The 16,790-nt window shown below is 42.2% G+C and overlaps 1 protein-coding gene across 4 annotated transcripts in view; it reads left to right on the forward strand.

Moving 5' to 3' along the window:
- The window catches only part of LMF1 (lipase maturation factor 1), a 227,315-nt gene that overhangs the window by 116,237 nt on the left and 94,288 nt on the right, over positions 1-16,790 (forward strand). For all 4 annotated transcript variants that reach the window (XM_087878504.1, XM_087878506.1, XM_087878505.1 and 1 more), the window contains one exon: positions 4,319-4,384. In XM_087878504.1, coding sequence (XP_087734630.1) covers positions 4,319-4,384 — 66 coding nt within the window. The remainder of the gene's footprint in view (positions 1-4,318; positions 4,385-16,790) is intronic.

A 16,790-nucleotide genomic window follows, 5' to 3' on the forward strand; every position in this document is an offset into this window, starting at 1 on the left:
TCTTGGGTGACCAAACAGCCCTTAAGGCAGGGTTTCTCAACCTTGGAAGCTTGAAGATGGGTAGACTTCAACTCCCAGAGTCTCCCAGCAGCGCTGGCTGGGGGATTCTGGGAGTTGAAGTCCACCCATCTTCAAGCTTCCAAGGTTGAGAAACCCTGCTTTAAGGGCATTGTGTAGATGGAGATTTCGAACGTACATCAGTGCTTGGTGAGATCCATCCTAGGTAGAGGAGAACCACTGAAATGGTTGCATTGGGACAAGGAGAACGCCACCACGTAACTGTCACTTGGCTGCGGAAAGTGAGGTTTGCAAATGCTGTTTGCCTAGCTGGCTGATTTGAATCCAAGGCAAAGTAGGCAGCAAAGAGCTCCATTGTTCCTGGGGTGGGTGGGGGGTGCAGGAGGGGTGAGGCTGAATGACTTGGCCTGGGGGTAGATTAGGAAACATTAATTAAGAAATCAGGGGAGGGCGAGTTCTGGACCTGTTTTAGGCATAAAGCCTAAGAGTGGGAGGTGGGGGGGCTTTGGGCCAGTTGCTCTCTCTCTCAGCCCAACCCACCTCACTTGGTTGTTAGTAATGGGGAAAATAAAAGTCAGAAATATTAGGAGTATGATTATTAGGCTGCTGTGTGTGTGTGTATCTATGTGAGGGAGAAGGTGGGATATAATGATAATTTATTATAATTTATAATAATAAAAAAAACAAGAACCTGTCACATAACACCCTAGTCTTAACAACTGCCAATAAGAAAAACAAGAAAGTGTGAATAGTGGATATGGCAATACCTGGAGTAAGAGGAGGGGAAGGGAAGAGGAGAGGAGAGGAGAAGAGAAGAGAAGAGAAAGAGAAGAGGAGGGGAAGGGAAGAGAAAGAAAAGAGGAGAAGAGAAGAGAAGAGAAGAGAAGCTACTGATTAAACTATTAACAGAGAAAAGTATCTGAAACCCTTGGAGGACAGAGGTACCTTTTGATGAAAGCCTGGCTGAAGGGCCATTTTCAACAGGATTATTCAGTAGCCAGATTTGCTTCGAACTGTGAGATGGACAGCAAATAGAAGATGAGAAAATGACACAATGCAAAGACCTGCAAATTGAAATAGAATGGTATTTGCCAGTTCTCCGAACTGCTCAAAATTTCTGCTACCGGTTCTCCAGAACCTGTCAGAACCTACTGGATTTCACCCCTGGTGCAATCCCAAAACAATTGGAGCACCCCTTGAACACCGTTGGCATTGACAAATTCACCATCGGTCAATTGCAAAAGGCAGCTTTACTTTGGAACAGCTTACATCCCGATTCAAACAATCCCTTTGAAACCATCAAGCAGCACCATCTGCCCATTCTGTGAAGTACTCGATAAGGTGGACAAAAATGCCAAATCCAGTCTAAACATCTGGCTGGTTATACGAGCAACCATAAGAATAATAAAAAGGCAAAAGAGCAGTTGGAAGGCCATATTCCCATAGCTGGGAATTTCGCATGGCCTCTTGTCTAAAACAAAGGAGTCTCCGACTGTTTGTTATTCAAAGCACAATAAAGTAATATATCCGTCATTGAATGAAGCCTGGTGACCTCATGGGCAAATCTATGCGGTGTTCTTGGCAGCAGCCAGAAGCGAGAAGCACCGTGTTTCCTCCCAATTTCCCAACTTGGCCAAGAGTTGGATTATTTCCCAATTTGGCCTCCATTCCAGTCTTAATCAGATCTCTTCTGATTTAGCTTCTGAACCTGAACCAGATTGTCACAGATTTCCCACAAAAACCTGTCCTCCACTTACAGCAGTTCATCGTTTGAAGTTACAACGGGATTGAAAAAAAGTGACCCATGACCATTTTTCACACTTACGACCGTGGTAGCATCCCCATGGTGACAGGATCAAAATTCAAAGCTCGCTTAACCAATGTTTCACTTAACCGCAGAAACGTTGGGTTCAATTGTGGTCATAAGGCAAGGACTACTGTAAAATAACCCCATTAATTTTTCTGGCAGTGACTTGGAAGTGATGCTTTTCATTCCTTACTCCCTCTCCTTTCTGGGAGAGTTTTTCCAGCACTGAAAAAAAACCTGATTTATTACTCTGTTTCACACTTACTAAAATTCAGATGCTTGGCAACTGGCATGTACTTATGACTGTTGCAGTGTCCCGGAGTCACATGATCCCCTTTTCAACCTTCTGACTAGCAAAGTCAACGGGGAAGCCAGATTCACTTAATAACCGGGTTGCTAACTTACCAGCTTCAGCGATTCACTTAACAGCGGTGGCAAGGAAGTTCGTAAAATGGGGGCAAAACTCAAAACAGAAATGTTGGGTTGAACTGTAGTCATAAGATGAGGACGGCCTGGAAAATAACACCATTGATAAAGCTTTCCATTCCTTCTTCCCTCTTCTTCCTGGGAGAATTTTTCCAGCAGTGGTGGAGACAATTAAGGGAGTCTCTTGTGGGTGTGCATTTACTTTGAGCGTTCATGCAAATCGCCAAACTTCCTTTGCGGCTGCTCTGACACGTGGAAGTGTTGGCAAAGGGGGAGGCAAGATTTAGAAAGGTGTCGGCATTTCGTTATGTCCCAATGTGGTGCCCTGAGTGCCACCATTGCCAGTGCTCTTTGCCTTCGTGCCCCATTTGGCTGCCCTCTCTCTAATCTCTCTCTAATTTCTCTCTCTCTCTCCCTTTCTTTCGCTCTTCTTTCTCTCTCTCTCTCTCCTTTCTCTCTCTCTCATCTTTCTCTCCCTTTCTCTCTCTCTTCTTTCTCTCTCCCTCACTCTTTCTTTTTCTCTCCCTTTCTCTTTTTCTTCCCTTTCTCTTTTTCTTTCCCTTTCTCTCCCTTTCATTCGCTCTTCTCTCTCTCTCTCTCCTTTCTCTTTCTCTCTTCTTTCTCTCTCTTTCTCCCTCCCTTTCTCTCTCTCTCTCTTTCTCTTTTTCACTCTTTCTTACTCTCCCTTTCTCTCTTCTTTCACACTCACTCTCTCTTTCTCTCTCCCTTTCTCTCTCCCTCCCTCCCTTTCTTTCTCTCTTCTCTCTCTCTTTCTCTCTCTCTTTCTTTCTCCCTCCCTTTCTCTCTCTCTCTTTCCCTTTGTCACTCTCTTTCTTTCTTTCTCCCTTTCTCTTTCTCTCTTTTTCTCTTTCTTTCTCTCTCCCTTTCTCTCTCTCTCGCTCTCTTTCTCATTCTCTCTCTCTCTCTCTCTCTCTCTCTCTCTGTGTATGTGTGTGTGTGTGTGTGTGTGTGAGAGAGAGAGAGAGAGAGAGTGCAGAGTGTGTGATATCCATTATAGTGATATGTGTATGTGCGGCCAGTTCTCTGTCTATTAATTGTGATGACCAGGGTTGCAGCCACAGGTATCCAGTAAGAGCCATCACAATGCCAAATGTATCATGATGACCTAGGACACCATTTCTCGCCTTGTACAATTTATACAACTGAACTAGACTGTGTATGTGAGTATATGCATAATCTTGTGTGTGTGTGTGTGTGATGTTTATGTAGTGTATATTGGAGGTAGTGACCTTGAGAGCTGTATACAATGAAATTTGATTTTAATGTATGCTGATTAGTGTACATTTAAAGTGTCAATACAGTTATTCTAAGTCTTCTAAGTCCATTTCACCCTGATTTGAGCATCAGATGAACAGAAGAGGAGGGGCACAGAACTTGGGGATCCTTGTCCCTTGCAGAATACATGGCATAGGATTTTGGTTGCCATCTTGAAGTGAATGAGCTGGTTGATCTTCATGTCTAATGTTGACCCAACATATAGGGTACTTTCCCCTGATAGCCTCCCACTAGAATCTTCTTGGGAATAAAAAATGCTGGGTTTTTTTTTCTTCCTCGCTCCCTTAAGTTCCGGGGGGGGGGGGGGTGTAATTCCAAATGATTTTTCTGTGAAAATGTCCCTGGTGAGCAGGATAAAGAAATTGGAATGTGTGTTATCTTAATAGATACTTTTGTTGAAAAGCTAAAATATATTAATTGTTAATATAATACAGTATATAATTTAAGGTAGTACTATATTGTCAATATATAATTCAATACATTAATATGTAATTAATGTCTAATGTAATATGTTAAATACGTCATAAAGCAGTGTTCCTCAACCATAGCAGCTTGAAGATGGCTGGACTTCAACTCCCAGAATTCCCCAGCAAGAATTATGGGAGTTGAAGTCCACCCATCTTCAAGTTCCAAGGTTGAGAAACGCTGTCAAAATGCGGAATATATTAAATGTATATTAATAACTACATTAATGTATAATTTTCTTCAAAATTTCCTCAGAATGGAAGTGCGAGTACTAACCTCGGAGCTGTTATTTTTTCCTTCCCACAGGGGATGATTAAAATACGAGGGGATCGTTGCTGGAAGGACTTGACCTGCATGAATTATCATTACGAGGTGAGCTTTCCAAATTCCAAATTCTTTTGTTCCTTCTTTAGAGGTCTGTCAAGGTGCTTTTTCCTTCTTCGTATTTTTCAACTGGTTGCGATGGATGCCTTCATTCTGGAACTTGCCAAACTCCTGTTGAAAAAGGAAAGTGGGGAAAAAATATTTAAAAAGAATAAATGGTCATTATGTTTAAACAGTTTCCTCCTGGATAGGTTGAAAAGATCCATTCTCTCATTGTTGTGGTCCGCCGGCGGCCTGCAGAGCTGGCAGCAGAGTCGGACAGTGAGGAGGTTGGGGAGAAACATGGGCCAGTCCTGGAGTCTGGGGAAGGCTCAGACGAGGGCTCTGTGTTGGAGGCAGAGAGGGGGACAGAGTTAGGGTTAGGGTTAGGGTTAGGGTTAGAGTCAGACATCAGTGAGGCAGAGGAACAGGGGGAGCCTGTTCCCAGTGCACACATGCGCAGAGCTGCCAGAAGGCAAGAACAGTTAAAACAAAAGGCACTACTCGGGAGTAAGGCTTGGAGATGATTGGCCCCTCCCATAAGACAGGAGGAGCAAAGGCACGTGAGCCTTTGCAGGAAGCAATGTTGTTCGTTCCGGTTGGTTTAAATTCTGAAGTTCCGTTTTGACTCTGTGCTCCGTGTGGCCTTGTAAAGCTAATTGCCAATTAGGTCTTTGGGAGCGTGTCAAGGGAGATAAAAATGGGTGCTTATCAGCCTTATCCTGAAGGACTGTGGCAGACTTCTGTTGGACTCTTTACAAACGATTTGTGACTCGTTACGGGCTGGGAATGAACAGAATTCACAGCCGTTGAAATAAAAAGAGGGTTTTTGGGACTAATCATGTGCTTTTTACTGTCTCAGGAAGCCTTAGTCAGAACACTCATGCTTTTTATGAAAGTTGACTACAATATCCGTAGCTTGTTAGAAGAAGAAAGTTGGCTTTTTTCGAAGATTGCATGTGTAAAAGTAGTCCTTGACTTAACAGTTCATTTAGTGACTGTTTGAAGTTACAACGGCACTGGAAAAAGTGACTTATCAAATTTCACACTTACAACTGCTGTAGCATCCCCATGGTCACATGATTTACACTCGGATGCTGGGCAGCTGGTTCATATTTATGACGGTGGCTGTTTCCTGGGGTCATGTGATCCGCTTTTCAACCTCCTGACAAGCAAAGTCAATGGGGAAGCCAGAGATCCACTTAACAACCTTGTTACTAACTTAACAACCGCAGTGATTCCCTTAAGGTCGTAAAATGGGACAAAACTCACTTAGCAAATGTTTCACTTAACAACATAAATTTTGGACTCAGTTGTGGTCAAAAGTTGAGGGTTACCTGTATCTTGCTCCGAAAATCATGGCTTAGTACCATGGGTGGGTTCTACTTACCTTTACTACCGGTTCACAATGGGATCGTGCTCATGCGCTCTCTTCAATCACGCATGCGCCTTGCTTCTGCACATGCGCAGATCACCGATGATGACATCCGGGGCAGTGGACGGGGCTTCCCGCCAGTTTTACTACCAGTTCTTGCGAACTGGTCCGAACCGGGAGCAACCCACCACTGCTTAGTACAATGTGTGAAGCAAGATAAGATTGTTCTGTCTTACAAGATGGAATTGGTAGCTATGGACCAACAATGCTGCTTAAACATCTGGATAACCCTGGTGGGTCTACTCAGTTTACTTTTCTGAAACTCTTGAGGATCAGTGATAAAGAGCTCCTGGTAATATTTATTATTAGTCAGAAAGATCTCCCCATGTGCAAAAGTTGCCTGAAGTGAAACTGGGTTAGAATAGAATAGAATAACAGAATTGGAAGGGACCTTGGAGGTCTTCTAGTCCAACCCCCTGCCCAGGCAGGAAACCCTACACCACTTCAGACAAATGGTTATCCAACATCTTCTTAAAAACTTCCAGTGTTGGAGCATTCACAACTTCTGGAGGCAAGTTGTTCCACTGGTTAATTGTTCTAACTATCAGGAAATTCCTCCTTAGTTCTAGATTGCTTCTCTCCTTGATTAGTTTCCACCCATTGCTTCTTGTCCTGCCCTCAGGTGCTTTGGAGAATAGCTTGACTCCCTCTTCTTTGGGGCAGCCCCTGAGATATTGGAACACTGCTATCATGTCTCCCCTAGTCCTTCTCTTCATCAAAGATGAATTTCAATTTCAGGATAAAATTGAATTATTTTGTGTCATATATTATGTATTTTTAATACCTTCTAGCATCTTCTCTCCTCCCCGGTAAAATAATATCACTACTGGGAAGTCAAAGTTGATTTTTAAAAAATGAGTTTTGGGGTGAGTTCTGTCCGAATTAGAAAACTGAGCAGCTGAGCTCTAGAAAGCTGGACCAAAGTTGGACTAAGAGAATGACACAAGAAGCCATAGTGGAAGAGTCAAGAGCGAATACCTGGCAATTCAGATGTTTGAGATGCTGAGAAGCTTTTTAGTATCTGGGAACAACACAATATTTCTGAAGTGAGGGAAGGACCAGAATGGACAGGTCATTTAGCAATAGCAATAACACCTAGACTTACCTACCGCTTTCCAGCCCTCTCTAAGCGGTTTACAGAGTTAGCCTTTTGCCCCCAACAATCTGGGTCCTCATTTTACCCACCTCGGAAGGACGGAAGGCTGAGTCAACCTTGAGCCTGGTGAGATTCGATCTACCAAATTGCAGGCAGCCAGCAGTCAGCAGAAGTAGCCTGCAGTACTGCACTCTAACCACTGTGCCACCGTGGCTCATTTCTAAGATATTGCTCCTATTTAAGGAAGGATGTTTTGCTCTCCAACAAGCAAAGGGAAGCCGGATTCACTTAACAACCGTGTTATTAACTTAACGACTTCAGTGAGTCACTTAACTGTGGCAAGAAAGTTAGTAAAATGGGGCAAAACTCGCTTAACAAATGTCTCACTTAACAATGGAAATGTTGGGCTCAGTTGTGGTCGTAAGTTGAGGACTACCTATATTCCGTCTTTATTATTTTTATAACTACTTCAAGGCGGCGAACAAGCCATAACAACCACCCTACGAAGTGGGTTGGGCTGAGAGAGCGGGACTGGTCATAACTTGAGGCCTTATTTGTATTGCACGAACCAAAAGGAGGACTGAGAAAATATCTACAGACCCCTCACAACTTACTATCTGAACACCTGCAGTGATTCACTTAACGACTGCATCAGGAAAGGTCGTAAAACAGGGCAAAGCTCACTTAACAAATGTCTCCCTTAACAACAGAAACGTTGGGTTCAATTGTGGTTGTAGTAGTCAAGGACTACCTGCATTTATTCATTCATTTTGGAAGAGAATCTGCAGCTGTGAATTGGAAGCCAATAACCTTACGTTATGCATTCTTGACAACTAAGGTTAGAAAAAGAAGAAAAGTTTCAGGGTTTACAACAGGGTGCAAAAGCTGAGGATTCAGATCCCTAGCGGTTACTGAATTTTAGCTTTCCACGCAAAAGAAGGAAATGATTAAATATATTGTGAGTAATCTTTCTGACAGTATGTAATTAATTACATTTAAATTGGTATTTTTTTCCTCCTCAGCTCTACCCACTCAAAGTTCAGTCACATTCAGAGTTCAATCTTCCCTTCCTGATCGTTGCTTTCTTTTGATTTATATTGTTTGGCCATTCATGGTTTGGAAAGGGGATTAAGTGTAGTCCCCAGTGGTCGGGACAAATCCCTTATAAATCCTATAATACCAAGGCTGGGGCTACCCCATAATAGTTGTGTCTTTTTTCATCGGTTCAAGGCCAAGCACTCAAGTCACTAACAGAAGTTCAGTTTAACCGATTTCATATCAAATGTAAAATGGGAAGAAGTAGAGACCATAAGGAAGGCTGAGTGCCAAAGAACTGAAGCCTTTGAACTCTGGTGCTGGAGAAGACTCCTGCGAGTCCCTTGGACTGCAAGGCGATCAAACCGGTCAGTCCTAGAGGAGATCAACCCTGACTGCTCTTTAGAAGGCCAGATCCTGAAGATGAAACTCAGATCCTTTGGCCACCTAATGAGAAGGAAGGACTCACTGGAGAAGAGCCTAATGCTGGGAATGATTGAGGGCAAAAGAAGAAGGGGACGGCAGAGAACGAGGTCACTGAAGCAGTCGGTGTGAGCTTAAATGGTCTCTGGGGGATGGTAGAGGACAGGAAGGCCTGGAGGAACGTTGTCCATGGGGTCATGATGGGTCAGACACGACTTCGCAACTAACAACAATGAGAAAAGGAAAGGTCTTCCCCCAAAGGACATTCTCCCTTTCCCCGGCCATTCAGATGCTAGTCATAGGAATACTTCTATGAATAACCAGTCAGTTTGTCATGGAGCTGACTCATTTTACTAGCTCTTCTCCCGTCCATTAGCTGTTGGTGTTAATTTACAATTAAAATCCATTTAGCTTGACAACTCGGTAGCAATGACTGGAGTTTGTGATAACCTGGAGGAAGATCAGCACCTCTGAGTTGTTCAGTTGAATTAACAAGGGGAACTTCAGACCTGGGTCAAAGATCCTTACTGGACCTCAGTTCCCAAGATATTTGGGAGAAGTGAAGCCTATTAAATTTGGTCTTGCTTGGGAGGAAAAGGAAGTTCTTACCTATCACAGGTGTTGTGGTTACTTATCTTGATTGATTATGTATCATCAAGTCAAGGTTGACTGTTAAGTGAGTACATACAGTAGTGGCCAAAATTGTGGAAACCTTTTGGGAAAAGTGTATTTTTGAGGTTTGATGGCTCATAACACCACTTTTTTGGGGAGTTTCAAGATCATCCTATTCCATTGCTGGAATGGCCTGGGAATAGCCCAGACCTTCACCTAATTGAAAACCTATGGAGCCGACTAAAAGAAACTTATTAAGTCAGAAGCGACCCAGCAATAAAACCCAGTTCATAGAAGCCATCCTTCAATCTTGGTTTCACATGGTAACAGCTGCAGAACTCAAAGACTTGGTTCACTCCATGGGAAGGCGTTGTAAGGCCATCATTCATGCTAAAGGTTCCCCAACTAAGTATTAACTGACATGGTGATAATTTTTGTATATCTCCGTTTTTCTATGTGTTTCACTTTTCTTCTTTATACTGTATCTGCTATTCTCATAGCAAATCCTTCCTAAAAGTTATTGCATTACATTCTTGATTAAATTTTCTTTCCATTAATATATAATTTTATGGTACTACCCTATTCCCCCCAAAATAAGACATCCCCTGATAATAAGCCCAATCGGGCTTTTGAGCGCATGGCAATAAGTCCAAGCGCTTATTTCAGGGTTGAAAAAAATATAAGACAGGGTCTTATTTTCGGGGAAACACGGTACTCCCAAAAAAAAAAAAAAAAGGTGGTGTTATTAGCTAGTTTTAGAAAATATACTTTTCCCAAAAGGTTTCCACAATTTTGGCCACTACTGTAGATAGTCCTTCACCAGGATGGTACTCTCTCTCTCTCTCTCTCTCTGTCTGTCTCACACATACACACACATGTACACACACACGTACAAACAAACATACCCTGCCCCTGCAACTTAGTCCTTCAGGCATTCTGATGGTGCTGTTGTCCAGTCTCTTTTCTGCTGGTCATTTTCCTCCCTTTCCTTTTACTTTTTCCAGTGTTACAGGCTTCACATAGGAATTGGATCGGGGTGAAATCCAGCAGGTACTGACAGGTTCTGGAGAACTGGTAGCGGAAATTTTGAGTAGTTTAGAGAACCGGCAAATGCTACCTCTGGCTGGCCCCAGAGTGGGGTGGGAATGGAGATTTTGCAATTCCCAGGAGTAGGGAGGGAATGGGGATTTTGCAGTATCCTTCCCCTGCCACACCCACCAAGCCACACCACACCACACCCACCAAGCCATGCCTACAGAACTGGTAGTAAATAAATTTGGATTTCACCACTGAATTAAATCTTCCCATAATATGTCCAAAATACGACAGTTCGAGCTTGGTATCTTAAGTAACTATTCTGGACTGATTTGTTGGTTGTCCATCGTGTTCTCCAGACTTTTCTCCAAGCCCAGAGTCTAAAAGCATCTTTCTGCCTTGAGTTCCCAATTTTCTGAGGTTTATCTTGTGTTTGTTGGCTTGGATATTCTTCTACATCGGTCTTTACATTGCAGGGATTTTCATGGCAACTCTTTAATGAAACTTGGCAACCATCGTTGGGATTTTTTTTGTTTTGTTTTTGAAAAGGGGATAAATATCTCTTAATTAATATTGTTAACAAGAGGCTGAGCCAAGGGGATGAAACGGGTAAGAGGGCGAAGTAAGGTTGGCAAGCTGGTGAGCGACAGATCCGTCAAGAAAATTGGGGTTGTCAAAATCTTCTTTTATCCTGCTGATGGGCTGGAGGATGAAACAGGAGCTGTGGGTGGTAGAAAATCTGTTTGATTCTCGTGGGAGAAAGATGAAAAGCGAACCAGCATTTAAACTTTTCAAGGATTATAAAAAAAAAAGAAAAGAAAGGATGGCTTCAGCTGGAAGGAACATTTGGAGAGCACGTTTGGAGGATCTGCAAGGTCCAGTTTTCCATAATGGGACAAGGCTGCAACCCTGGGAATGGGGCAACTTGCCACAGCCAACTCGCCATGGCCAATTTGCTGCAGCCAACTCACCATGGCCAACTCGCTGCAGCCAGCTCATCATGGCCAACTCATCATGGCCAACTCACCATGGCCAACTTGCCACGGCCAACGTGCTGCAGCCAAATCATGGCTAACTCGCTGCGGGACAATTTAACAATTCTATTTAATTATTTAAAATAAATTAAAAAAATATTTTAATTTTTCCATTCACATTTCATTCTGTTCCTCCTTTTGCATCCTTTCTTTAATGATTCCATTTCACCATTTCTATGGTATTAGTGTAACTCTTGTCCAGCAGTGAGATGTCCTGTGGCGAGATGGCCATGGCAAGTTGTTCTGCAGCAAGTTGTCCATGGCAAGTTGTCCATGATAAGTTGTCCATGGTGTGTTGTCCATGGCAGGTTGGTCATGGCAAGTTGGCCATGGCAAGTTGGCCATGGCAAGTTAGCCATGGTTAGTTGACTGTGGCAAGTTAGCCATGGTGAGTTGGCCATGGCAAGTTAGCCATGATGAGTTGGCCATGGCAGGTTGGTCATGGCGAGTTGGCCATGGCAAGTTAGTTATGGCAAGTTGGCCATGGCAAGTTGGTCATGGCAAGTTGGTTGTGGCAAGTTAGCCATGGTGAGTTGGCTTTGGTGAATTGTCATAGACCCGCAACCCTCTCACTCCCTGCTTTGATTTGAGATCAATGCGTTGTCCTCCTCCTTTGAGTTCCAATAAGCCCAGGAGGGACTGGAAAATTCATTGCTAATCAGGTCCTAGACCTAGCAATATTGACAGGAGAAAAGTTTTAACCATCAGATAGATAATGACAATGTAAAATGGAAGTGATGTAGATTATAAATGATAACAATGATACAGTTTTGAGGAGAACAATGCTTTTTCTTTCTTTTTCAAATGTGTACAGGTAGTCCTCGACTTAAACCACAATTGAGCCCAAACGTTTTTTTTTGTTAAGAGAATTTTGCCTCCTTTTTACGACCTTTCGTGCCACAGCTGTTAAGTGAATAATTGCAGTGCTGAAGTTAATGACACGGCTGTTAAGTCAATCTGGCTTCCCCGTTGACTTTGCTTGTCAGAAGGTCGCAAAAAGGAATCACATGACACACTGCAGCCGTCATAAAGATGTGTCAGTTGGCAAGCATCCAAATTTTGATCGCGTGACCCTGGGGATGCTGCAGTGGTCGTAGGTATGAAAAACGGTCGTAAGTCACTTGTTTCAGTGCCATTGTAACTTTGAACGGTCACTAAGTCAAGGAATTATCTGTATTGTCTCCTTTTTTTGAGGATTACACTGCAATTTTCGTTGCAGCCTCAGGGCGATGGGGAACCGTGCCGTCAGTTTTCAGTCTATTCACGCTACTGAATTTGAAAATCTTGATGTGTGGTTGAGTTTTCCGTGCCTGCAGGAAGTTAGCCAGGGCTTCTGTGTTTGGATTGCGTTGCAACCCTGAAAGAAAACACAGATTAATCTGTGTTTTCTTTTACGGTTGCAACACAGTCCGTAACCGTAAAAAAATTAGAGAAGATTCAAGGAAATATATAGTAGAAAGTTATTTGGTTTATTATTATTATATAAAGAGAAAAGATGGCTACATAACTAACGGACTTTTTATTAAGATGTTGGATTTGTATTATTTGGACTAAGATTTAGGGAAATGTATGGTCTAAAACAAGTGGGTTTATTATTTTTATAAGAAATGAATGATTGTAACACCACATAATTAACTGATTGGAATTAAGATGTTTATATTATGTGAGGTTTTAAATTTAAGGGGTTTAATATAGAGATGAAAGGAAAATTTGAATTTGGTTAAGATTAGAGGTTAGGATGAAGGGTTTTAAAATTGGTTTTTTTAAAAAAATAGAGAGAATAAATGCTATGGCAAAAAGGGAATATATAAATTGTAAATTTAATTGAAATGACTAAAAACTGTTTAAATCTGTGAACTGGCCAATACTCTGTTCCAGAAAAAATACATTGTATGTTTTTTTGTGTGTTTGTGTAAAAAATTAAAAAAAACTTAAAAAAAAAAGAAAACACAGATTAATCATCACCGGGCTTTTCAGCAACGGATCCAAAGACCATTATGGCAAAACTAAAATCTTTCTCTTTTTTCCCCCCTCCTTCTTCTTTTAAATATAAGATTTACTTTACAAGTAGGCCTCAATGCACAACAGTTCATTTAATCAAAGTCACATTACTGAAAAAAGTGACTTAACAACTATTTTTCACACTTACGACGATTGCAGCATTCCCCAAGGTCACGTGATCAAAAGTTGGATGCTGGGCCACTGGTTCATACTTACGATGGTCGCTGTGTCCTTGGGTCATGTGATCCCCCTTTTTGCGACCTTCTGACAAGCAAAATCAATGGGGAAGCCAGATTCACGTCACAATCCCGTTACTAATTTAACAACTGCGGTGATTTCACTTAACAACTGAGGTGAGAAAGGTTGCAAAATGGGCCAAAACTCACTTAACAAATGTCTCACTTAACAGCAGAAATGTTGGCCTCCATTGTGGTCGTAAGTTGAGGACTACCTGTATGAGCAGAGCTTGCTATATATAATGTGTTGCTGAAACTGATTGTACCTCTCTTTGTCCCCCAGTTTTGGAAGTGCTCCCCTTCGTTTGTAGACTGGCATGTGCCACTTCCTCATAAAATCCGTGAAAGCTGTAGAATTAAAAATCCTTTGCACTCTTTTAAGGACGTTATGCATTCCAATCCAAGTTTTTAATCTAGGAATACAAATCCTTTACCAGTCTTACTATTTTAAAAATCCTCCGTGCTAGGGAATTGCACAAAAGAGCCTTTGTCTTTCTTTTTTTTTTAATTAATCTAATTTATAGGTTTGAGAATTTTGAATTGGTGGATCGTAAAAGCTGATTTACATTCTGCTTTTAAGAACTTTCTGGAGCGACAGCTTAGTCTGTTAGGTATGAAATGGAATTAGGAAGAAACTCCTCGCTCTGTATAGTGTCCCATAATGCCTAGTAATGATCAGACTTCAGGTTCTTCCCTCAAAACTGGGCAATTCTTAGTTGTGCCAAAAAAAATATATATATATATATTTATATGCATGCAAGGTGCCCTCTTCAAAATGTGGTTGCTTCATGCAGCTCTGCATGAGTCACTGTTACGAATTCTCCTTTTCCAACTAACTTCCCCTGGCAGATAGCAATTGGCTACACTTCTGTGTTGCACAGATTAGATTATTCAGACATTCCTGATTTTGAGTCAATGAAATTTCATCCCTCCAAGGGGGCTTTAGGGAGTATCTACATATAAACAAATAATTCCCTCAACACTGTCAAACTATTCACTAAGTCTGCATTATTATTACTATTAATCTTCTCATCATTCCTATCACCCATCTCCTCGCATTTATAACTGTATGACTGTAGCTTTATTGCTTGTATCCTTATATTGACTGATTTATATTGACTGTTTCCTAATATTTTTATATTAGGAATTAATAGGGATTTTTAATATTTGTATTATCTGTATTTTATCTTGGCTGTTCACCGCCCTGAGTCCTTCGGGAGTAGGGCGGTATAGAAATTTGATTAATAAATAAATAAATAAATAAATAAATATGATTTGATTACTTATTTGTACCCTATGACTACCATTAAGTGTTGTGCCTTATGATTCTTGACAAATGTATCTTTTCTTTTATGTACACTGAGAGCGTATGCACCAAAGAGAAAGCAGTATCCAATCATACTTGGCCAATGAAGAATTCTGTTCTGTACTGTTCTGTACTGTACTGTATTGTACAATTCTATTCTATTCTGTTCTGTTCTATTCTAGTCTCTCCCATTCCATTCCATTCCATTCCATTCCATTCCATTCCATTCCATTCCATTCCATTCCATTCTATTCTATTCTATATGAGACTTCTCGCAGCTTGTTTCCTTCTAGTCTAAAGGCCCACTCAGAGCCAGGAGATAATCCGTTCCTGTTCAGTATTGCCAGGATAAGAATGCTTCTTATGCACCCGGAGTTTGGTGGGACATGTGCCTTTTATCTGAACAGACCTGGCAACATGTCTGCAGAATATTGACCGAATATTCCGTATTCGCCTTTCAGCCCCAATCTAGGAGTCTTTGCAGGCAATCGCTTTCGCGACAGCTTGTTGACTGCCTGCGAAGGCTCCTGGATTAGGGCTGAAAGGCGAAAGCGGAAGCAGTATGCTCTGTCCCATAATTGGGTAGACCAGATTGCCCTGATAGACAGGTCCCACCAGAGGAAAGAACACTTAATCTCTCCCTTGGTATAGCCGACAAAGCCAGGAGAGCCTGTGGCTTAGAGGTTAATACATCTACCTAATATGTAAATAGCCTGAGTTTGAATCCCAGAAGGGTATGGCTACCTAATGAGAGCTAAATGGCTTTAACTAGATCAATACTAGTCCCACTTTATTTCTTTGTCGATAAAACATAAATTTAAAACAAGGGAAGCTCATTTGATTGACAGGGGAGTCTCTTTTTCCACAATGCTTGCTCTCTTGCCTCCTGGAGGTACCGGCTGGATTTCCTGTTTGCAATTTCCTTCAAGCAGATACCTGAGAAGCTTCTGCAAGGCAGGTTGGTCCCGAGGCTCTCTGGGTGATAGATGGGCGACTCCTTGCCCTGACCCAGAGTTCCTACCGGTTGAAGTGATTGCTTTGAGATGGCCCTGTCTTGCATGGTCGCTTTCACGTTCCCCCATTTTCTGAAATCTGTGGTTAGATTTCCAGAGGTTTGCAATGGAATATCTGTAACCGGTCAGGTTTTCAGGGCAAGTAATGCTCACTAGCAGCACCGCTTCTCTGTGTTGTTGGCGGCCAGCAGTTGAGATTAGAAACTATAAAAAAGATGTTGAGACTTTAGAAAGAGTGCAGAGAAGAGCAACAAGAATGATTACGGGGCTGGAGAGTAAAACGTATAAAGAACAGTTGCAGGAATTGGTTATGTCTAGTTTAATGAAATGAAAGTCTAAGGGAGATGTGATAGCAGTCTTCCAATATTTGAGAGGCTCCTACAAAGATGTGGGGGTCAAACTATCTAACAATACATCCAAAAGATGACAAAAAATGGAAACTAACCAAGGAGAGAGGCAACCTAGAACTAAGGAGAAATTTCCTGACGGTGAGAACAATTAATCTGCGGAACAACTTGCCTCCAGAAGTTGTGGGAGCTCCATCACTGGAGGCTTTCAAAAAGAGACTGGACAGCCACTTGTGTGAAATGCTGTAGGATCTCCTGCTCGACTGGGGGGGAGGGGGTTGGACTAGAAGACCTCCAATGTCCCTTTCAACTCTATTATTCTATGTTCTAAATTGTGAAATGGTAGTATTGCCATTTCTCCTCTCTGATCCTATGCTCATTGAATTGGACTGTGGCCTCATCTCCAAGACATTCTGCCCTTTGGCGGCCAGAGGTGGTACCTGGAATTTCATTTTAAAAGGTCTTCTGAGGGCACCTTCGTTCTGTTTCTCCAAATTCCAGATGTGTGGACTAGCACAAAAGGCTGCCTGCCTCTGACTTCTTCTGACCAGGGCCATTAAATCCCATTAAACCAGGGGTGAAATGCTACCGGTTTGCTCCGTGCCAAAAAGAGGCTTCGGAAGGTAAGTAGAACAGTGAGGGGCAGGGATCAGCTGTGCCTCGCAGTTTAGCTTCTCTGGAAAGCAGGAAATCTAAACCACGCAGCACAGCTGATTGTCGGATCGTAGCTTTTTAAACGTGCAGTGCACATTTGGTGCACATTGCACATGCGTACACAGTGTGCCCTTATCTTGCAGCGCGCATGCATGGCCAGCGAACCGGTAACAAACCGGTTCAGATTT

The sequence above is a fragment of the Pantherophis guttatus genome, chromosome 14 (assembly GCF_059756535.1).
Source record: "Pantherophis guttatus breed Tessera chromosome 14, ASM5975653v1, whole genome shotgun sequence".
Taxonomy (NCBI): Eukaryota; Metazoa; Chordata; class Lepidosauria; order Squamata; family Colubridae; genus Pantherophis; species Pantherophis guttatus.